Source organism: Pipra filicauda, unplaced genomic scaffold, assembly GCF_003945595.2.
Source record: "Pipra filicauda isolate LSUMZ 115617 unplaced genomic scaffold, ASM394559v2 scaffold62_size3274119_pilon, whole genome shotgun sequence".
NCBI classification, from domain to species: Eukaryota; Metazoa; Chordata; class Aves; order Passeriformes; family Pipridae; genus Pipra; species Pipra filicauda.
Window position 1 is genome coordinate 3,214,872 of NW_024104787.1, and position 23,468 is coordinate 3,238,339.

The 23,468-nt window shown below is 37.5% G+C and overlaps 1 protein-coding gene across 3 annotated transcripts in view; it reads right to left on the reverse strand.

The window, feature by feature from the left end:
• FBXL2 (F-box and leucine rich repeat protein 2) overlaps positions 1 to 23,468 on the reverse strand; it is a 51,594-nt gene that overhangs the window by 2,209 nt on the left and 25,917 nt on the right. For 2 of the 3 annotated variants that reach the window (XM_027729226.2, XM_027729225.2), the window contains exons 3-14: positions 22,098 to 22,152; positions 20,578 to 20,652; positions 17,513 to 17,607; positions 14,509 to 14,577; positions 14,327 to 14,422; positions 13,892 to 14,018; positions 13,622 to 13,696; positions 10,240 to 10,370; positions 6,173 to 6,233; positions 4,696 to 4,740; positions 4,352 to 4,408; positions 691 to 903 (exon numbers count right to left, since the gene is read on the reverse strand). In XM_027729226.2, the coding sequence (XP_027585027.1) occupies positions 691 to 903; positions 4,352 to 4,408; positions 4,696 to 4,740; positions 6,173 to 6,233; positions 10,240 to 10,370; positions 13,622 to 13,696; positions 13,892 to 14,018; positions 14,327 to 14,422; positions 14,509 to 14,577; positions 17,513 to 17,607; positions 20,578 to 20,652; positions 22,098 to 22,152 (1,099 nt within the window). Of the gene's footprint in view, positions 1 to 690; positions 904 to 4,351; positions 4,409 to 4,695; positions 4,741 to 6,172; positions 6,234 to 10,239; positions 10,371 to 13,621; positions 13,697 to 13,891; positions 14,019 to 14,326; positions 14,442 to 14,508; positions 14,578 to 17,512; positions 17,608 to 20,577; positions 20,653 to 22,097; positions 22,153 to 23,468 lie in introns of those variants that run through there. The other variant, XM_027729228.2, reaches the window with a different exon arrangement.

Below are 23,468 nucleotides of genomic sequence, written 5' to 3' on the forward strand. Positions count from 1 at the left end.
GTTTTCCCTCAGGGGAGAGAGAGGTGGATCCCTGGCGACTTAAGGAGGACTTGTCTGTACCTTGTTTCCTATAGTTCTCCTGCTGTTCTCATCCTGGAAGATGGCGGGAAATAGAATTGGGCATCTGCACTCAATTTGAGTCACTATTGGGAATGAGTTTTCCAATTCCAAAAGTGTTTGGACACAAATTTGGGATACGAAGCTGCAGACAAGTTTAACAGCAAGGTTAAAATGCTGCCCCCGCAAGGTAGGCAGTCCCTGACCTAATGGGCAAGGTACACAGAGAAAAGGTTTGGGGCTGGATTCCAGGGCCTAAGGGCTCCACAACCCATTAGATGAAATATCCACGCAGATGTTTTACTATTGGCTCTGTGTCTTAATGTATATTTTAGAATAGTTAAAGAATACCACTACACCATTCTAAAAACTGAGAGGCCCGTATTTGAAAAAATATGGAAAGCAGAAGGTAACCTTCATTCCAACAGCAAAAGTGTCATGAGTCAGAAACTGACAATTATTGCTGCTCATACAGAAAAGTCACCTACAGTCTCTAGAGGTGGGAAGACCTAATAGATTGACAGTCAGACTGTTTCCAGCCTTCCTGGCTTGGGATGCCTGTAGAACTCATACAATCTCAAGCAGTATCAACAGCTCTGGCATTCCCATGGGAACAAGTCAGTAAACACATACTCTGATTCGTTTGATTCCAGCTCGCGTGACTTGCTGACAGTCGTACAGCTCAATTCTCTCCAAGTTGTGGCAGTTCTCCAGGTGTTCCAGAGTCACATCAGTGATGAGAAGACAGTTGTCAAGCTCCAGTACCTGCAGCCTCTCGTGACCACACGTACTGTTGCTCAGGTGAAGGATCCCATCATCAGTGATCAGTTCACAGTGAGATAAGCTCTGAAACAGAGAGGCAAACAATTAACATCACTCAGTCCTAAATTAATCTAGCCTCTGGACATCAGAAGTCCTATTGAATCTCCTTTGTTCCAGTGGTTAAACAGTTACAAATAGTACACAGCTGAAATCCAGAAGAATAAAAACAAGGAACTGCTTTACTTAACAAAATAGCTGTACTGGATTTTTACTTTGTTTCACAAGTTGAGTCCCAAAACATGTCACTGGCAAAATTCCTCAGGCCCCCTTACTCTCTGTGAATGTGGGAATTCTGTTCCAGTTGTCCCACACAAGTGCAAACAGCACTGTGCCAGAAACCAGAAACAACTCTAAAGGATGATCAAGAACATACAGGAATAGATGAGCATCTGCTCAGGAGTTACTGTTTCATAGCTACCACGAGGACCAAGCCTGTGCAAGTCCACATAGATAAAGAACAATCAGACTGGACTGATTTGCCAAATAATGATTAAAAAAAAACCAAGCTGTGAGCACTTAGCACCTCAGGCTGTACGTACAAGGAGCAATAAACATCTCGTAGTGCTACAGGACCAGTCTTTTCTGCAACAGTCAGCATAATAAACCAAAAAAATCTGCTCCTCTTCAGAGTGTTTTTTTAATCCTTTGAATTTCGAGAACATGGAAAACATTGCTGCATCTCAGGCACCACACAAAGCACTTTCCTTGTTCCTTGAGGGAATTCATGACTTTTGGAGAAGCACGGATGATGACAACAACGGGAAACAAGACATTTCTCGGAGGAGGCTTAAAAACCACTCTGTCACCAGTGAAATGAATGCTCTCAAATCTTTCCCAGTAGAAACATGCAGGATCTGTGAACTCTCCTCTTGCCCTGGGCTCTGAGCTAATGCCTTTCTTTATGCTCAGCCCTGTGTTCTGCCCGTACTTGTTTCTAAGTCTAAGTCTAATGGTGTCTGGTTCTGAAGAAGCGTTTCCCTGCCCCAAGTTGTTTTTTTCAGATAGCAACTGATGAAGAAACACTTGCAGCAATCCAAAAGCACTTTTTAACTCAGAGCTGCTCAAAAGTACCTCCTGCCAATCACCTGACTGACATGAAAGCTTTCCTGACCGTCGTTACAACACATCTATCCTCTATTTCAGCCGGACAAGGAAGCCTGAGCACTACCAACTACTCTCTCTCCTGTACCTACTTTCTCTATATACATGCTCTGAGCATTTGGTTTGGCTCACAGCCTGGGACCAATCAGCAGCTGCAGGGTTAACCAATGTCTGTAACAGCTCTGCTGTTTCAAGGAAGGACAGGAGGTTCTGTGGAGCTGTTGGCTATGGCAGCAGTCACTGGCTAATTAAGAGTATTCCATCCCAGGAAGTAAGCAGCTTATAAAAATCAGCTTTCCTGAGACACGGTATTTGGTACTGAAAGGACAATACAGGATGTACGGCCGAGTTCGTAGAACTTTGTGAAACAAATATGCCAAATGACACAAACTTCATATTAAACCACATGATTTTTCTGACTTCATAAGCCTGGTAGGAAATGTTAATGATGTTGAATTTTACAAAAACAGTTGCTTGAAATCTTAAGAACAAAAATATATGGTGAAATTCTTTTCTTTTTTTTTTTTGTTAATACATATCGAATGCTGTGTATAAATCAAATACGGCCTGACATGCTGTGAGAGTAAGAAACAGTGTGATCAACTTAAATGAAGAATTCAACTGTCTTCTCATGTCCAGGAATATCACAAGTACTTCAAAGATTCTCGAATAATTTCAATGTACAATTATTTGACACTTTTGCTAGAAATTACTTTTTAAGTACAATAAGTAAAGCACTTGAGTACTCTGATACTGACAAAGATCAGTAGTTGGCTACAATTGGTCTAACAGTTCTTTTGCCTGTTTCCACCATCTACTGAGTCTCCAAACATCAAAAAACAAATTCAAAGTTGATCATTGCAACTCCAAAATATTTATTGCAAATACACTTAAATATACACTAAAGCACAACTACATAAGAGTTTATAGGACCATCAACAGTAGGTGATTTCACATTTGAAGCATCAAGATTAGTTAGTGTAGTGTATTTATCACCTGCTAGCCTTGTCTTTTCTTTCCCAGCAATTCTCATTGCTGTTCATGGACAATCTGACTATATATCCTTTCTTCCCACAGGATACACAGATCAACAAAACCACCAGGTTTTCTGGTTTCCTTAGAAAAGGTATGATATTTTACCAAGGCCACACTTCCCTGTCTGTGGGCTAACACACAGAGGCCAGCAAACAGAAGTAGGTTCAGAAAAAAGTCCTTGGAAACTATGAGGTTTTATGGTATCTCTGTTGAAGCACTGGCAGAACTGGTACCAAAGATTTCTTGCAAAAACTGGTTACAACTGGGATTACAATACAAAACCGTGTCCCTTACAGAACAGAACATGTCCCATGCAAATGAGTCCATATCTTCTGACAACTCACTTGGTTTAACATCAAGAATTATGATTCAGAAAAGAGGCCAGATGATTAATAAGCAAAAATAAAGAACATCAATAATAAAAAATAAAGAACAAGTTCCTTTTTAAAAGACAGTTTTCCTCATGTTGCTACCTTAGTAACCCTGAGTGAGTAACACTAATCATAACACAATTTAATTAAGAAAGCAGCAAACCTTCCTTTAATCCCATCTAAGAAGAGATTATACAGATACTTGTTCTCTCACATAGATCTAAGTAATACATAACAAATCTACACTTATGGGACAACTGGCCCTAAATACGGGAGCTCCTACTGTAAGGACAATCTAGTAACTTTGGAGTACCTTGACTAAAGAACAGAAATGTATGTCACCTCAAATTGGTTTTGATGATCTGAAAGGTCTAAGCCACCACTCCCTAGAAAACAGTTCTTTGAAATATAGTAAGCAGAGATCCCCACTGAAGGCATCTCAATCCTCCCCAATTATGTTCAAAAGTCAAGTTCAAAAAAACCTTCCATAATTTATTATGTAAATGGAGTCCTTGGGAAAAAAATGCTTGCATGCAAAACTGATTACAGAGTGATTACATTATCTTCTCTGGGTGGTTTTGTTTATTCAATATTTGATGTGAAGTGTCATACTCCCTAAGAAAATCATTACTGAACACTTGAAAGTGTCTATAAAGGATCTAAGTACTTTAGTTGAATCGAGTATGTAAGAAGTCAAATATGAAGGATGTTAACCATAAAACATAAGCTTTCTGGTTATCACTCGGTAACATTTTTTAAATCACACAATGCATGTAAATATTTTAGGAGTAATGTGCTGCTTTTAGAATACTTATGAAACTTGCATATATTTGGCACAGTATCACTGTGCATCAGGAATGTTTTCTAGATACAGAGTGGACAGCCCGGGTTTGTACTGCAGGAGTTGCCTGTGTGTGCAGTTTGGGGGGATGTATCAAAGGTCACAGACAAAGAGTTCCACTTACCAAGGCTTGCAGCTTAGGGCAGTGTATGGAAAGTTGTATCAATGTGCTGTCAGTTATCTAGAAATAAAAGAAATCAAACAGCCATAAGCAACAGACAGCAGGAGAGTCAACCCTCAAAAAAGATATCTCTGTCTACCAGATGAAAGTTCTGTTGTTTCTGGGAAACACCCCATCACCTGTTACTCTCCAAGTATTTCCCTCTATAGAATTTCCCAATAACTATTTTTATTTCCTACCATAAACACAGCACTATTAATAAAAATCAAAGCACATCTAACTGAAAGTGCTATTGTACTGCATCCTTACACTGGCCGTTCAATATTCCTTCTCATATTAAATCTCACCAAAACACACTCTTCCAAGTCCATCTTCTCCAGCTCATGGCAATTCTACAATAAACAAAACACAAACAGAAAAACAAAAGATGAAATAAAACATAGACATAAAATCATGCACAGAGATAGTAATATGGGATAGCACAGCTTTCAGGAGGAAATTGTGAGCTAAATCCCTTCAAGTATTTGATCACCACCAAAGAAAGAAAAAAAATTGTTTAAATAAATAAATAAGCAAGCAATACACCACCTCTCTCTCAAACATCAACATTTCAGCCTTCCCCTTACTTAGTGAAATGTCGTCTTCTTACCCTGTAATGTTTGACCAGTACATATCAGTACTTACCCGCCCCTGCTTCCCCTCCCCCTTCACTCCAAACCCAGGGAATTTGTAGACTGTGCACTAAAGCAAACTTATCTGCATACAGATTAATCCAACTTCTGCATATATCAGCCTGCATCAAACTCATCTGAAACACACTTAAGCCCAGGGAACATCTCTCTTCATCATTATACATTTAGAAAGAAGCCTTAAAACCAATTTGTTTTGCCAATGAATGATGAAAATATTAAAATAGGCTCTACTTTAAGGCTGGGAGAAAGCTGCACATCACATCTACACAAGCAATTTTCCCAGCAGTATGAGAGATCCCCAGCAAGCTTTCAGAAGTGCTTTCAACCTCTGATTATGACTAATTTCAAGAAAATGATGCAGCCTTGTGATTTTGCAGCAGACCACATAGTGCAACAGCTCAATTCCCAGCCTGTTGTTTTCAGGAATAGGAAAAATTGGTTTAACTTGCAGCCCCCAAAAGCAGGCTTGAGGTGACTCCTAAAAGCCTGAGACTGTAGTGCTGAACGATTAGAAAACCACTCTGTTTAAGCACTGAGGCTAAAAAACCCCCCTTCCACTCACACTAAATATCAGCAGCATAAACGAATCCCACTTACAGAGTATTACTTTTATGTTCAGCTTTCCTAAACCAGCAAGCTGACTTGAAGCATTTTATAAAACCAATATGCTTACTTCACATATTTCCAGCATGAATCAGGGCAAAAGTGCTTGTAGTTTATAATGTATAATGTAAACATTCTGTAACTCAAGGGTATGCTCAGAATAATCTATTATATGATTTTTTTGGATGTAAATATCACAGGGGTATGTGACATCTTTATAGGGGAAATTTGGCGAGAATATGTAACACAAGTTTAGAATTACGATAAGGATAATAAATTCAATTGAAACAAACTAAAAAAAACAGAGGAAAAAAGTGGAAAAATGCAATGATAGATGGCAAATTAGATCAAGTTGCAGATCTAAGTACAATCCAGAAATAAAATAACTTTTCAGTCCCCTCTTCTACTGGGTTCTTTCTACTACAGTTTTCCTCTTCTCCTATTCCTTCCCAGCAGGAGTACATCAATTCACAGCTGCTCAGCAGCAATGAAAAAGAGGCAAGTTCTAACCTTCTGAAATGACCCTTACCCGTGCTAGAAGGGTAAACCCAGCATCTGTAAGATGTGAACATCTTGCAGCTTCCAAAATCCTGGAAAAGTTTTAAATGTTAAAAAAACACATTAACACAGAGAAAAGCAAATGCATTTGAGATACAAATCTGTCTTCTGGAACTTAAAGTTCTCAATAGCAAATGTAAATATGTTTATGCCTATTTTTCACAGCAATTAGCAACTATAAAGCAGACTTTTGATCCAGTTTATCAGAAGATTCTAATAGTCACAGAACAGATTAAATTCAATCCTTAAATCTCAACATTTAGTGGAAAAAAAATTATACACAATCATTTCAACCTCTTGTTTCATTCAGTAAGAGCATAACACCCAAGTTTTCTCATGTGTTATCTGAGGAAAGATATATTTATAAGAATAAATCCTGAGATAAGGCAAATGCAGATGAAGCCTGCGTCTAAAACCTGTTATCTAAACACAGGCTGCTGGGAAGCCCCAAAATTGAAAAACTGCTTACTAGAAATTCCCTCAGAGCCTCAGCATGAAGCACAGTGAAGCAAGTTACCAGAAAGCAAGGAGCTTAAAATCTCCAAGCCCACAGTAAAAACAACAAACTGTGCCAACACAACCTTAAAGAAAACAGCATATTGTTTTGGAAAGATAATCCTAACACACTTCCGAGAGGCACTGGTGAGCAGTACTGACCAAGAAAAATAAGTCAGCTGCCCCAAACAGCATCACTAGCATGCACAACAGGCTCTATCCCATTAATGTTTTGTTGTCTTTATTTAATTTTTCCTTTTTTTTAATGAAAACTTTACTTTGCAGGTGGAGTAAGTATCAAGGTGAATAAGGGGAAACCACAGCGCCGTGTAATGAGCAGCACAAACTAAGTGCAACTTACTCACCACAGCAAACACTACTGCTATACTGGGGCTGGTGGGGAGGAGGCAGGGAAAGATGGATAAAAGAACTTCTTGCTGTGGCAACACTTAGAGGCTTCCAGATCCTTCCACTGGCTTAGGAGGTCATTAGAATGCTCCCTAGAGACAAAGTGCAAAGGGAAAAGCCACGCTGTGTGCATGAACTAAATACAACCCCACCAAAGTACAGGATATGGGGCTCTGACTATGACTTTGCTGGATCAGCCTCCTCCAAGCCAAAAACAAGAGAGCAGCCAAGTCGAGAGTTGAGCAGCCCCATGGGATACGTTCTCAAAAACCCTCTTCCAGAGTTGTAGTCTTCAACAAGGAAGTATGACAGAAACTCAAAAACAGCCAGCAGAGAGGTACAAGATAGATACCTGTTCCCAAATGGATGGTTCTAACACCTTTGAACTTTCTTTCCAGACTCACATTTGGGAATTCTGTGCCCTTCCACCAACAGTAGCTAGCAGCCTATCATAAAATACTCTCAGCTACTCTGAAAATTACCTAGGATACCAAACAGGAAGGAAAAAAACTCACCACCACACAAACCCCCCACGATTTAGGTCACATTTGTTACCCTTCTAACTCCTTTCATCAATTACTTGCTATGAACCCCATCTTATTACACATTTGACTTTGAAGGGAGGTGGGGGAGAACGACAACTGCAACATGTAAAATAGCAAGGATGCTACTTACTGTCCATCCAGTTTAAAATACAGAAACAGAGGAATAAGAAAGCAGAGGACAACAATTCTAGCTTTCCTGAAATTGGGTATGCAGCTAGTTGGGGAGCAGAATGGGGAGTGAGCTGTATATACACACGCTGCATCAATAAGGCCCCAGCATGAAGAAACAGGTGGGAAGGCACTGGGCAGCATGAAAATTAGCAAAACTCTAATTTTTGCTTTTGTTTTAGTGATTGTACTTAAAAACACAGAGGTCTTCTTTTTTCCTGATACAGCTGACATGTGTTTCCCACCTAGTGATTTGTGACAACATTCCTATCATAGGAGCTGATGAGAGAAAAGGATATCCAAGAGCAGATTTCCCACCCCTACAAAGCAACATTCAGACAGACCTCACAGTTAAATTTATTGTCTACAGATGTCCTCTGGGCACACCTGGAGTGTCTCTGAACACAGCACCTCCCTACTCCTGTTGAATTAGCAGCAGGTGGGGTTAAAAGGAATATGATCCTAATTTTCACAGGCCCACCCAAAGACATGCATGGTTCACCAGTGCTTTTCTTGATAAGCCTCACCAAAACATCTCCCAGTATTTTAACACTAAAACGTGCTAATGAAGAAAAAAGAAGAGAAGGTATCAAGCATCTAAAAGAGCAGATATGGAGAGGGATGAGAAGACACCTGTATCTTGATGTGAAGTAAGAAATACAGCTGAAGGGTCAGCTAAAAGGTCAAGCTTAGGGTTTTTTCCAATGAGACATCATTTGTGAGTGCTAACAGCTGCAGAACACAGTATCGTGGAAAGCAGCCATAGCAGGACGTTCAAGACCCTGAAATGAAGTGAGAATAGCACAGCACAGAAAATACTGAAAGGTTTCTAACAGGGCCAGCATGTTCAGAAGAGGCATCAGATTTTTCTTTCATACTCAACCACAAAATATTCAGAAGATACGAGCAAGTGTGGCATTACATTTCCCTTTGACTTCCAACATAATTTTTATCAGGTACTTTGCATACACAATCCCAAAACTCTACATGTAACCAGCTGTATCATCTGTCCTTCCAATATGCACTAATCCTTGGCAGTAATCACTGCAAAAGGTCATCCTGTTTCCTTATACCGTTCCTCATTACAGGAGAAGAGTGGCAGACGCCTTCCCCCTCGTGGCACAGACAGGGGCTAACAGGTTACCTACCAAAGTCAAAACAATTCCTGCCGCAGTTGTATTGCCCTTGGAAAGAATTGCAGAGCTAATACCACTTTAGAGCTCCTTTTATTTCCAATAGGAGCCATGCATTGAGAGAACAAGAGAAACAGTGGGAAAAGACCAGTAATAACAGCACAGCTTTCCAAGGAACACAGTTTAGTGTGTCAGGAGACTCCTAAGTCCCTACCACTGGCACACAAAAGCTTTGTAAGTAAGTTACATGAAGGGGACTGTCACTCTGGAATTGTTCTAAGGACAGGTTTTCTACAGTAACAAAAGCTCTTTTTCACTCTATCAGCTAAAGGAACACAGTGTGTCAGCATACTGCACATTGGCATTTGAATGCAGCTTCCCCTAATTTCAACAGTCTACACTTTTCCTCTGCCTGTGATTGAAGTATAACAAGTTGCCACTCCTGCATGTTCCTGTCATAAATGACAATTTAGTGTGATCCAAAAATCTTACCCTTTGATTTAATTTACATTAAAATGAGACCTTCTAAGAAGTATTAAATGTCTCTACACACAGAGCTGTTGCATGATGGCCTCGTTATAAAAGTCAAAGCTGTCTGCACTTCTGAGAACTCCACCATAACAAATATGTTAGCACAAATTACACCAAAGTAAAAGTTTACACTATTTTTAACTGATAAGCCCCTGCTGCTCAAAACATATCTCATAAATATCAGTCCTCAGCGTTTGCAAAGACATTAGCACACTCCATATCAGAGTTTAAGAACACCCAGGATGTATTACAGAGCATATTAGAATACATTTGTATAAAATCTGTAAATAAAATGCTCAGATATGATTAAGCTTTTTTTTGCAAGACAAACGACTGCATAAAGCCACATCAGAGTACAAACATCACAAGACACAAAACATCTACGGATATTTTTACCTTTTAAAAAAAATAATGGGCTTTATATCTTCTTTTCTTCTGGCTTGTAATTAGTACCTAAAATATTTAGCTAGAAGCACAGAATTGAACTGCTAGGTTCAACATCTTTCATTTGTCATATTAACTCTTGTTTTTTCCAGTACACAGTGAACTACATTAATATGATATCTACAGAGGACCAGCCCTTGAGCTTATATTCTAAGCTGGTACTTCTAACTTAATTTTTTGACTGCAAAGGTAATGCAAACAACACAGAGCTAACTCAAGTCTGTGGACATCAGCTCATTATCTTCAGAAGTGAATTTCTTAGCCAAGGCCAGTAACAACATGACATACTTACAACAAGCTCACGACATACTCACTTCAGCCTTGGACAGTTTAGACCAAGTGCTGTGAGAGAAGCATCTGTAAGGTTGCTACAGCCTGAAACACAGAGTGATTGGAGTCTGTGGCATCCTCTACAGATTTTTACAATGCCTTCATCTGAAATTTGCTGCAACACAGAAGAAGGTTGAAGTTACTCCCTTATCAAGTAATCAGCTAAGATTACACAGCAATAACAGCACAGCTTTTACTGGTAATCAACACACATTACTGAACTGCTGTTGTCATGCTGTACGTAAACCAAGGCAACCCAGACATTCAACCAAAAAATACCGTCGTGAAACCATGTACAATAACAGTGAAGATAATCAACACACACAATTCCTACTTATCTACATATTTTTCCAAGACCTCAAGTCCTACTCAAAGGCAGCCTGAATCATAGAGCGAGAGTTGTTTGTTGCTGTCTTCCTTTTTCACTTTGCTTCTGTTTTATAATTTTTCACATCTCTTTCTTTTAATTGTGTTTGCTTCCTATAACGTTTATGGAGTCCAGATCTTCCATTCTAGTGACTGTGTAAGTTCAGGAACAGTGCAAAAGAGAGCTTAAAGCCTGACAGCAGGAGAGGTAACCACCTATTTTGCACTGGTGCAGTAGGGCCCAAGGGCAAAAAATCCTTCACCTTCAGATAATTTTTGAAGCAAGAGTTACAGGTAAACAATCAAACCTGCATTCTTCGCAGGTTTGCTCTACCCTATGCAGTTGCCTTTAGATGAAAGATTTAACTCAAACAAGGTTTTTCATTTCTCAAAATTGTTTTGTAATAGATATTCTGAAAAGAGTAACTCTAAATTTGGAATATGAACAAAAAACTTCTCTCTCTGAAACAGGGACTACAAGAAATAGCCCCATCGCAGGTGCACACAAAACAGCAACAGGAACTAGATTATTGGGGGGTGTGCAAATATTATTTTGTTTACAAATCTTCTATTCTGGAAGAAGTTTTCTCTCCTCCTCCCACTTCTAATGCCATGAATTTAATTTCTCTTCTGTATGACTAATCCTTCATGGTGAAACAGGTTGTTTTATTCCCTGGTTTAATATTACTCTTACAATAGTAACAAACACATCTACTGTATTTTTAATGGAAAATACACATTCCTTTTATAAGCCCCTCATATAAGTATGCTAATACAACTGTTGCATATTTCTGAGGCTATTACCATAAACATTACCTTTCACAGATGAAAACAGGATGAGAAATAGCAGTAGCTCAGCACAAAGAGAGATTACCTTATGCTCCCTCCACCAACCCAGCACTTTTTAATATCAGAAGTTTAGATTTGCAACTTGTTCTGTCAAATTAAATTTTTATAGACAGAAAACTAGAAGTCTTGTATTCCTTTTGTAGATCTGGAAGGATTTGCATCATCTACCACTAAGAGGGTAAGTTTTCTTGTTTTTTTATTTAAATAAAATTTCAACAGCAATCAGGTATTTCTGATTTTGCCTCTCCAAAACCATGTTATTTTCTGGAACTGTTTCACTTCCTTTGAGAGATAGGCATGACACTATTACTGGGAAATGGAACTATTCTGGAGGTAAGGACTATGTAAATTTTATGCTGTTGTTGGAGATGTACAAGGCCTTTAAGTTATATATGAAAACTTTCCATTCTGAAATTGCTTGCAATTTCAATGCCTACAATCATTCTCAGGAAAGTGCTCAAAAAATGTCTGCAAGTCCCCAGTTTCTAAAATCTTTCTCTAAAGATGGTACCTTTCAAAAGTGCAGTTTCCAGAGATAATATCAGTACATTCCATAGCTGCTGGTGCTGGCCTGGCATTTTACAAGGTCCATAAAACACAGCCACTAGAACTACAGTGTGGACCATATAAAGCACAAGGAGACCTGCTGTGTAAAAATCCGTGCTAACCTTTGATCATAAGGAGTCTGGCTGCTTGTGGAAAAGTGCTTCAAAGCCATAGCAAACAGGACACATCTCCAGTGAAATAAAGCTTTAAAGCACATGTAGGACTACTACTGATGTAGGTAGGACTATCAACTCAAAAAATTCAAAGGGAAAAATACTTCCACTCAGGAGGCTTTTTTGTTTGTGCTACATGACAACAGACACCCTGGCCGAGGGAAAATTCTGGTACACTTCTATGCCAATGCCCCTTTTAAGCAGGAGAGGTAGCAACTGATTATCATCAGACCTCTTGAGAGCCTTCCAGAAAAATAATCAGAAAAGGCAGGCCTTTTCATTCTTCATTAGTCTCAGGTAAAACACAACAGAAAAAGAACTCTGGAGAAGGAGGACAGCAGAAGGAAGAGTGAAAGGGGAGGAAATTACATACTGACTTTATTTAACTGTGGTTCTGACCAAAAGAAGGAACTTCCTTTCGTTCCCGTTATCTTTAGGTACCCAACTTCAGTGGGCATCTAAATTCAGACCAAAAAAATATGAAAAATTCCCTTTTGCTAAACATCTGGTCGGTGCACGGAAGCTCAAGCTTTGTATTCACATTGTTCTTGATTTCTGCAATTTTTAATGTAATTTTTAATAATCCCCAACACGGAACAATGACCAACACTTCAAAGAAATCTCTTAAGTCAAAAAATTTTCGTCCAATCTTAACAAAACATGTTCCCATGCCACATTCATTTGGGAACAATCCATAACACAGATTTGAAAGTTTTAGCAGATTTTTATGATACCTTCTAGCAATAAAGCTAGAAAATTTTCCAAAACCAAACAAACAAAAATCTAAATTCATTATTCAAATATTGCATGACTGAAACACTGAAATTCTAATTTATTTCAGTATTTTCTAAGGTTTATTTGCAGGCAAAGAATGACTTAAATATATATAAAATCTAAAAGAAAGTCTTTCCCATTCCTTAAAAGTCACATCAGAAACAACAAAAAAGCAAAAATAAACCAGAGCAAATCTCATTTGTGTTCTTTAAGAAGAATTAAAAGTACATGAATGATTCCCAGTCATTTCATTACAAATGAATGTGTTCTTCCATTAATATTGAAAAAGCATGCCCTTCTGCTACTTTGAGCATCATCTTCAGTTATGATGCCGTTACATTTTACCCTCAATTATGTAGCCCAGAACATGACTTCTGCTCAATTAGAAGCCTTAGAATTATGAACAGACTAAGATGTTACACAGTTCACAATAACTGAATGAATGCAGTTAATTCTTACTCTAGAGCTTGCCACAGTTACAGATGTAATGAGGGGGAAAAAATACCACTCCAAGTCCACACTCAGCTTAGAAGCACCCAGCTCATTTAAGACCTCTATTCCACACAAAATTCTATAAACTGCAGAAATGTACTATTTGACTGATTTAACTGGTTTCTGATTCTTAGGGAATGTATCTTTGGAAGTTTCAAATACTTACTGTACAGGATTGCAAATTCAGGATTACAAGTTCATGACAGTGATTTTGAATGTGTTTCAGTGCTTCATCTTCCAACTGTATTTAGTAATTAAATCAGACATAGGAAAAGAAACAAGAAATTAAAAGCACAGCAAAGCAGCCCAAAGAATGTACACATCTTGCAATATTGAACAAAATCATATAACAAAAACAGTACTTTTTAATTCATAGAGATTTCAAAAACCCAAAATAAAATTTTATTCCTAAAGGATCACCCAAGCAATTATGTACCTGTGTGCAACCTCTAAGAAATAGAGCTTTTAGTCCACTACACCCTTTCACCAGTGCTTCAATACCATCCTTCGTAATCTGATCACACCAGGAAAGATTCAAATGTTCCAGATTTCTGCAACCCTCACTGGGAGAATTAAAAAAATACATAAAGTTAAATCCAGCCTTCAAATAGTCATAACAGTGGGAAACCCAAATTAAATACACTGTTAGAAATTAATGACAGCCAGCGGACTGTGCCAGGCCTCCACAGAAAAGTCATGAGAAAAGACCACACACAAACACCATAGTCTACACCCAAGAAGTCCTAGATATATAATACAGTCAGTGCTGATTCACAGTATTAGGGTTCAGCACCAATTTTTTAAACTTTATTAAATGCTGAACAGCTCTTTAAACACTTTTGTTTAACACAAAACAGTGAAAACTTCTTACCTCAAGCCTTTCAAAGAGCTGTTTGTGATGGCTACGCAAGATGTTAGATCCAGATGTTTCAGCTTGGAACAGAATCTGCTAAGACTGTAACACGTGCTGCAAAACAGCAGACACACTAAAAATACCTTCAGCTACTTCTTTTTCCAAATTTTCCAATCAATCAAAAAACCTCTTTGACTTACCTGTCAGTGATTTTTGTGCACCCATTTAGATTTAAGTGTTCGATGTTTCTGCAGTTCTGTGCAAAGGTCCTAAAACAGCAACAAAGAGCTGAATTAACATAACGTCCCAAGTGGTAACACAGTCACTAGAGTGCGCTCTGTCCCACACCTCTCTCCACCTCGGTCAAAAAGCTTAATCTTTAAGTCACAGAGTAATGTCAAAGTATTCCCCAAGTACATCCGTCCTAGTAGTTGCTTTTTCCTTTTCCTACTGCAAGTTTCTGTCTAAGGTAAGTGTTGTTTCTCTCTCAAACACCACTTGGGCAAGGTGGTTAGTTCTGTCACATATAAGCCAGAACTGCTTTGCTTCAAATGCTGTAACTAAAAACACAAAGGGCATAAACAGAAAGGTTTAAGTATCACATCAGTTAAACATTAACCTTCTGGGGAGAGTTTTCGCACATCTTATTACTGAAGCCTTTGTACGTCTTATTAAGGAGCTTGTTCCCACAGCAAACGAAAAGGGACATACCTGGTACAACACAGAAGTATTGGACTACCAGTGGAAAGCCCAGTGGGCTGCAAATTGCTTATTTATTGTTTTCAAAATTAAAATGCATCAGTGTGCGCTACTGGGTATGAACTTAAGGATGATTGGAGCTATTATACTGCTGAGAGCCTGTATGTACTAATTGCCCTGAAGAAATACATAAACTTTCTTTTCATCTCTGCAGAGTAATATTTACAGCTGTGTCGCATTTCAGAACACTGTTTTTATGCCCATGTTTCCTTCAACTGCATGGATTTTATTGGCAGGGGCGGAGGAAACACACAAAAACAGTTTTGTCTGGAGGCTTGCCCCGGTTAACAGATCTGACTACACACTCAGCTGGTAAAAACTTCCTGGCTTTCCAGAGTGGATTGAAAACAATGGAGAAAAACCCAGCAAGCAGTTATACTGCGAGAGTTTCCACTTTAATTCTCAAAACAGCTATTCTGAAATTCATGTACTGGAGGGAGATTTACAATGAAGATACTCTTTAAATCACTTGGAAAGATGTTACACTCTGGAGGAACAGCAAACTGCCCCTGAGATTCAAGCATGGGGCAGTCCCAAGAAAGCTGTCACAAACATTAGGTACTTACATAGCCAATACCTACATCAATAATTGGCTATTTTACACGAAAGTTGGTGTAGAAGAAGGATAAATAGTATCACCTACAAAACTAATGGATCTGGAAACAACTCAACACAAATAGCCTTATAGGAAAAGTCACTTTTGGAACAAATATCTGAAAATTAAAGCCACCTTTCTCATGCTAATGTTTTGAAAGTCTCAAAAGTCATGCACTTATCATTCATTTCTTAATTTCAATATAATCTCCTTATATGTCAGAGGTGAAGCATCTTCTTTTGCAAAGTGTCTTAGACACCACCCTCTGCACCAGCTGGTTGTTAAGGATGCACATGTGTGAATACTGGTCACAGTCTGGTGGTCGCTCTCAGCTAAGCCTGTCCTGTTACCTGCTGGCATGACCAGCTGTATCATCCCTACAACATACACACGTTATGCACTGAACTAATTAACACTTATTCTAAGTATCTGCTTACTAAATAAATAACTATTTTCAAATATCCCATCTCCAAAATAGGATCACTCATAGGATTTTTGGTCCTATTCACAACTCTCACCGCAGTCTCCTAGCCCTTAGTGTCCCAAAAAACACAGCTGAGAGCCTAAACTAAGTGTGAAAATGGAGTTACTGGGCAGAAAACTGCCATCTACCATCCTGACTCTTTCCTCCTACACCTTTCTCAATGCCTTCCCTGCTAGCTCCTCAACACGGTACTTGCTACCTCTCTCCAGTCCTGCCACCCCCCTTTCTTCCACTTCTGCCACTGCATTCCCTACCGAGGACACAGGGACTGTCTCTGAATGCTCTGGGAACTTGAAAGACCACTGCAGAAAGTTAACTCTGCTTGGGACTAACTCTTTTTTGATAGCAGTTGCCAGTAATCTAGGAGAGACAACAATATGCATTTTCCCATGAGGAGGCAAGACTGCCTGAAGGTGGAGACACCAGGGAGCAGTTAGGGGGATGGCCTAGAGGCAGAGAAATCTTTGGGTTTGAAGCTAGGATGCCCATTTGGGTTATTAAAGCAATCATGGCTTACCTAGTTGCTGCATGAATTTACTCTAGAGACAAAAATCAATGAACTAGACTTACTTATAACTTTTAGCAATAGCTAAAGGTCACTAGCTTAATGCCCACTGCTTAACAAAATCCTCGTGCTTATATTTTACACCCCAAGCCTTCTTCCAAACATTCTTTGAGCCCTAAAGCATCTGTGGCTTAGGGATCCTTCAGCTGGAAATAGGATCTTCAAGTTTAAATACTCAGAGAAATATCCAAAGGAACCTGGCTAAACAGCTTGTATTAGAAAAAGCTCATACAGATTCAAACAACCTTGTGGGAACAAACTGCACAGTTCAGTTTATATACTGTGTAAAAAGAAGGGCCACTGTCACTACTTAGAGTCTGCCAAGTTCTTCCCGTTGCCTGCCTGTTCTTATATTAGAGCAAGAAGAATAACCCAGGTCTTTCCTGATTTTGTAGGCACTCAATTGTATCAGTCTTCAGTCTCAGTCCCATTGCCAGGGTCACCTCTTGTCCAGACTAGATCATAAACTATAAAATGACCACTAATCTTGATTCTCTGACTATTGTAAGATATTTCAAGACTATAGTCTTGAAAATGGAGTAATATCAACATATTCCTAATGAAAGAAAAAGACACATTTCTGAAAAGCACAGCTCTCATTTGTTAGTTCATTTCCAGAAAATAACAGTAGCTATATTTTGATCTCAAAATGACATCACATTTAGTCATTATTAAGGTACTTAGTACTTACTTAAGTATCCCATTTCGGTCATCAGTCAGTACTCAGAAATGCAAACAAATGTAACAGTAATTGCTTTTGGTCCAGACATTAAGAAACAAGTGATTGAGGATTATACTTACTTTAAAGAGGAGTCTCCAACACCAAGACATCCTCTCAGACTAAGTTGTCTCAGGAATCCACCACACCTTTTCGATATATTTTCCACAACACGACCCTTAAACCAAATAAAAGGAAGATTTTGTTGAGTTCTACTCTGACATAACATTCTAATCAAATTAAAAATGCTGGGAATTAAGACCAGACCCAGCTATACTCTACCAGAAACTGCATCTCTTTGAATTTCTTTTGCTACTTTAAGAAAAAACAGTAACCCGTTGAGAATCTCCACCCACACAGAGGTGCTGCTCGATTCAATCTTTACTTCTCTCTTCCTTTTTTTCATTTGATCACACATGGCTCAACTTTTTGTCACAGCAGACCCTACACAACAAAACTACTAAAATGACCTTCAAGTTTTGTCAGATGTGTAGGGAACCCAAAGAACTGTCTCACAGGGGAGGCATGCCCATTCCTCAGGGATCACAGTCACAATACAGCATGTAAGTTTAAACTGTCCACAAAGACTCCCTTGGGCCAGTGTGTCACTACAGCCCTGGTTAAGTTCCTGTTTCACAGTTCCTGCTATAGGGCTGGCCGTGACTGAAAGGTGCTGAACACCTTGGTGGGAACATCAGCAACAGGACTAATACCTAACAGCACCTTGTATCTTTTTCTCTCCCTTTCTTTTCCGAAAGAAGAAATACATATAGAATTACAGGTCGGTAGAGTTTTCGTTGTTGTTGTTTTCCTCTCTACATGGGATGGTAACAATTTTACTGAAACAGTAAAATGTTTCTTACATTTTATTGTTCTTCTCCAATACTTAAGTCCTGGCTATCGCTGTGTGAAAATACTTTCTTATCAGAGCTTGTTTCTTAGTCCATAAGTAACATTGCTTATCTTCTCTCTTAGAAGAACTTACACCAAAACAAACAAACTGAAAATTATGTATTTTTTAAATCCTTCTGATTAACCAGAATTATTTCTCAGCCAAGGCTAAATACCTTTAAGTATACCTGTAAGGATAAATTCTTCAATGAATAACATATAATGCAAGTTCAATTTCCATTGAAGAAAAAATCCAAACCCTAATGAATTATTCAAAGAAAACAGAAACAAATAATGAGATAAGTTTTCCCAAACCCATTTATTTCTTTAAGCATGTAAAAACCCCCAACAACAAGCATACCAAAGAAGACAACTTTTGTGCATTTAAATGCATTTAACTGTTTGAATTATTCTGTCACTCAAAAAACTAGTTCTTCAGTTCACCTCAGCTTACAACTAGTTCCACATACTAAGAAATCCTAAGGCACATTTAACTTCAAGAAGATCTTCATACATCTTTGATAGAAAATAAACATTATTTTAATAGGTTTTGCCCTCCCTTCTCACTTTATTCTCTACCACATGAGGGCTTAAATATGGAAAATTTCACAGAAACTAATTTTTCATTATTCGATACTCTCAGATCAAGCACGAATCGAAAAATCACCAAACAGTACAACGTCCAACTGAGCAAAAAGTTGTCAAATACAATCAGCAGCATTACTGTCCTAAATCTATAGACAAAAAATACGTTAATAAAACAGCTGAAGAAAAACCAGAGTTCTTAGACATCAAATGTGAAACTGTATCTCATTTAAGAACTACTTTGTGTAATAACTGCTGGTTAAACACACTTGTAGGAGTAAATTTAAAGGGTTTATATTACAAATGTACTTAAATATAATATACTGAAGTAACTGAATTGCTCCAAACCACAATAACTTCTTATAGCAAAAGAGGATCATAACTTAATTTCATTCCTTCTCCTTTGAATCCCATGCTGCATCCTATATAGCATTCCAAATCCTATACAGGATTTCAAAGGGCAAGACCACTAGATAAAACATAAGATAAACATATAAAAAACTTAAAAATACAAAACTGTGTTTCTAAATACCAGAAAAATAATTCAAACATACAAAAGGTTTATCAACAGAAGGACCACAGACCTGTTGGGTTTTAATTTATTTCTTAGCAAACAAGAAAAACAAGCTTTTTTAAAAGCAACTGAAAAGATGATATTAAAGCTCCAAGTCTCTTTTGACACATTTAGATTGAGGCAGATGCCAAAATCTTTCTCCCACCTCTTCAAGATCCTCTTGTTTAACAAGAGTAGAGCAGAGGAGTTGGCAATAAAGTTTTAAAAGAGCGTTGAAAAAAATTTACTGTCTATATTACTGTAAAGCTTTAGGTACAATTTGTACCACGGTTAGCAAATGAAACACATCTGGATTTTATTCACACAACTAAGCTAAAACATAAAATTCAGAAGCAAATCTATTATTATAGTCTAAATTTAATTTGCATCATCAAACAACAATAAACCAGTTCAGATTTAATTACAGAATTGTTGTTCCCCATGGATTTTTGTCTTCATTTTCAGATGTCATATTTTATTTGGTTATGCATATCTATGATAGCATTAATATAGACATGTTTTTCATAGGGAAGACAAGTCTGCCCTAATCCTTTCATTATATACTGTATCCACGTGTACCTGCATTTCATGCAAGGTTCAAACCTTATAAAACAAGTGGTCATAAAATGTTAATCAAATACATATCAAATCAATACTAGGCAACTCAGTGGTAAGAAAAGTTCTTCAGCATTTTAGTGCTTCAATCTCCAAATCCCATAGCCAAGTGTCCAGAGAGCTTTCAGCACTAGATGGCCCCCTCACAGAGACTTGGGACCAACAACAACATTATCTTGTAGATTGTAGAAGTGATTCCGAGGATCTCACTCCATGCAGAGGCACCGTTTACACCTTTCCCTTCTGGAAATGAGTAGGTTTGAATTTCTAGAGCTCTGTATGTATATGATATGTGAAAATTATCTGATATATAGCTGGCAACCAAAATTGAAACTCATCAGAGGAAAAGAAAAAGGCAAATACAGAGTTCTTTTCCATTTGTTCCTTCACAGTATTATTATCTTGAACTTAGTCTTTAAAACCAAGCAGAGTCTGTGGGATACTCAAAATGGGCTGTGCTCTTAAACATCTCCATAAGAATGAAAAATACCCAAAGACACTAACCTCTATATCCGTCTGAAAGTTAAAGAGGTCTATTCTTTGCCAATTGCTTCCATCCAGAGCTAAAACATTCCATGCCTACAGAAAACAAATACAATTTATTACCTCCACTGCCTGCTCCCTTCACTTTTCTCTCAGCAATTCAAATATTACAATCGAGACAATTTCAGGCAGCGTTTTTTAAAAAAAAATCGTAGATACTAGTAGTCATACAATATCAACTAGTCAAAAACAGAGTTTGTGGAAATTAATCTCAAATCCTCTAAATGGATTACACTTCAAAGGCTAACTTGTGGCTGTAAAACATGCAGGAAAGCAAGATATTAAATGTCAAGTACATAGAGAGAAAGATTTAACCCTCCATTTTTAAAAAAGCTTTTGTACATTCGTCTAATAAGTCACTTTTGCTAGATCTGTATGGAAAAAAGTAGCTGCAGATGACATTCCTTTCAATAAAACCACAGTTCCTCAACCTCACCAGTTACTATTCTGAGAAAACAGAGACCTTTCAGAAAACTGCTGACTTTCCACTATTAGGACCAGTCCTTTCCTTTACACGTGCTAATTTGTCCTTCACTGTCGCAGCAGTAGCTGTTCAAAGTAAAACAAAATAAAAAAGCCAGAGAAACACAAATATATGCAGAAAATTAGAAAAAAAAGAACACCACATCCAATGACAGGTAGTTTTGAGAGAAAAATACAATTTATTCAATCCCTTTGGTTTTCTTATGCAGTTTTGTTGGCTTTAGCTGAAATCTGATGTTACCTGACTCACAAAACTTACTGAAGTTAGAGGCCAGGGTGATACAGGTGTAGAAATGAAATATTTACATGCTTAATTATACATTAAAACAAACAAGCAAACAAAAAACCAATTAAAACCAAAACCAAACCCTACTGTCATTAAGATAAGGAACGAAAGCATGAAATAAAGTTCATTCGTGCTGTATAATAATACAGTTCATTGTACACAGTTGATGTAGAAACAGAATATTATTCATTTTATTTCAAGAAAAAAAATGAAGACAAGCTAAACATAAAAGCTTACTTAGCATGCTTTCTCTAATATCCTGTGTGTGCCTTTTTCCCCTACTAGTAGTCCATCTACTTAACACCTTTTGTACTTGGCAAGAAAATGATGGATGTAGTTCTTAGACACATGGTGCACATTAACCAAACTACATGGAATTTTAAGCAGAAAATGCGTCTGAAAAATAGTGTTATACAGCCACATGCTTTATAAAAAGCAAATGCCATCATGCCAAACTGGATTTAATCCTTTCTCCAGATACCGAGCATACACAACTGGATATCTTTTCCATAGCCTTAAAGTCTTGTACATAGCAACTAAGCCCACATCTAAATGTAAAAATGGGACCACTGTAATTTCTTTTCATAAACAAAGGGTCTGAGAATTTATTTTTTTTTTCAGGAAGCAGATTGCAATAAATCCCATTATTTGCATACAATTAAAAGAACAGCATCCCAAGGAACAACAAAAAAAGCTCAACAGAAATACCGACCTTGGAAACTTGTGCACAGCGACACAAAGTAACTATGTCCAAGAAAGAAAATATTCTAGAAAGAAAGGAAAACAACAACAATTAAAATGTTTAATTATAAATTCAAAATAATCTATGAATTCACAGCTATGCAGTTCTACGGAAAGACACAAGTCACACAAGAAGCAAGTTAAATGCAACAAGTATTTTACCAAATTATTTTGGTTATTGAGACTTAAAGAATAATATCATCGTTATCATCTAAAGACAGGCAACACCAACATATTAGAACCCAGCAGATGCTGCTTCTGAAAATCTGTTTTCTGTTCCCTCTCCATATTACCCAAACATGTATGCATGATTACAAAAAGAAATTCAGAGAAACTAGCTTATATGCCTTTAATTTGCTACAGTTAAAGAAATAACTTACACAAATACAGATGAAGATTTCAGAGGCTGGTGAAGAGTAATAATTAGAAAACAACACATAAATAAATCCAAGTTCTAGAATCTAAGTACTAATACAAAGAACAATGACCCAAATTTCTAAAGGGGTTTCACAGTGACTACCAAGCCTAACACCTTCAGTATCTTTTTTTTTATTATTTACTCTACAAGAAACAACTACAGTTGAAAATTTAGCTTTACTATTCTGATCATGGAACCAATTCCTCAGGGCTGTCAACTCCCAGTAGTTTTCTGAAAGACATTTTTCACTGTCAAAATGAATTTTGCTAAATGCCATTTCCAGACAATGATATTGGTTCACAGGATGTTCTCAGCAAAAAAGAAATCATTAACCTAAGCATAAAATATAGATCCTATTCCAAAATAATTTTCTATTACAGAGAATGAAAGCTTTGAAATACATGAAAGACATTACTGTAATTCATTTATAAACTGCTACCTGCTTGCCAGTGAACTTTTTCAGTCATCAAAACAATTAACAGTAACAAGAACAATTTCATTTTATAGTGAGATATTAACACTGAGGAGCAAACAACTCGTAAGAGATGCTGAATTTAATAATGTAAAATTCTGGTTACTGCTTTTCAAGTAAAAATCTGAAGCTAGAGCTCAAAATGGATGCTTACATCTTAAGCACTGTGATTTTTAGCTGTGCTAAGAGTAAAAAAATGTAATAAAAATACTTCTTAAACATAACCTTCTGGATATTTATTACAATCACTTCAGATAGTAGTTTTCCAATATTTTGTTGACACATGAAAATTCTTTCTCTTTTTTACCATACAGTAAAACACTTTCTCAAAAACCTAAAAGCCAAGCAAACAGAAGGACAGATGTTCCTAGAAGCTATTAAACAACTTGTAAAACCCTGTCGATAACATTTATTTTTATAGCATCTATTTTGTCATTTGAACATCCTTTCTG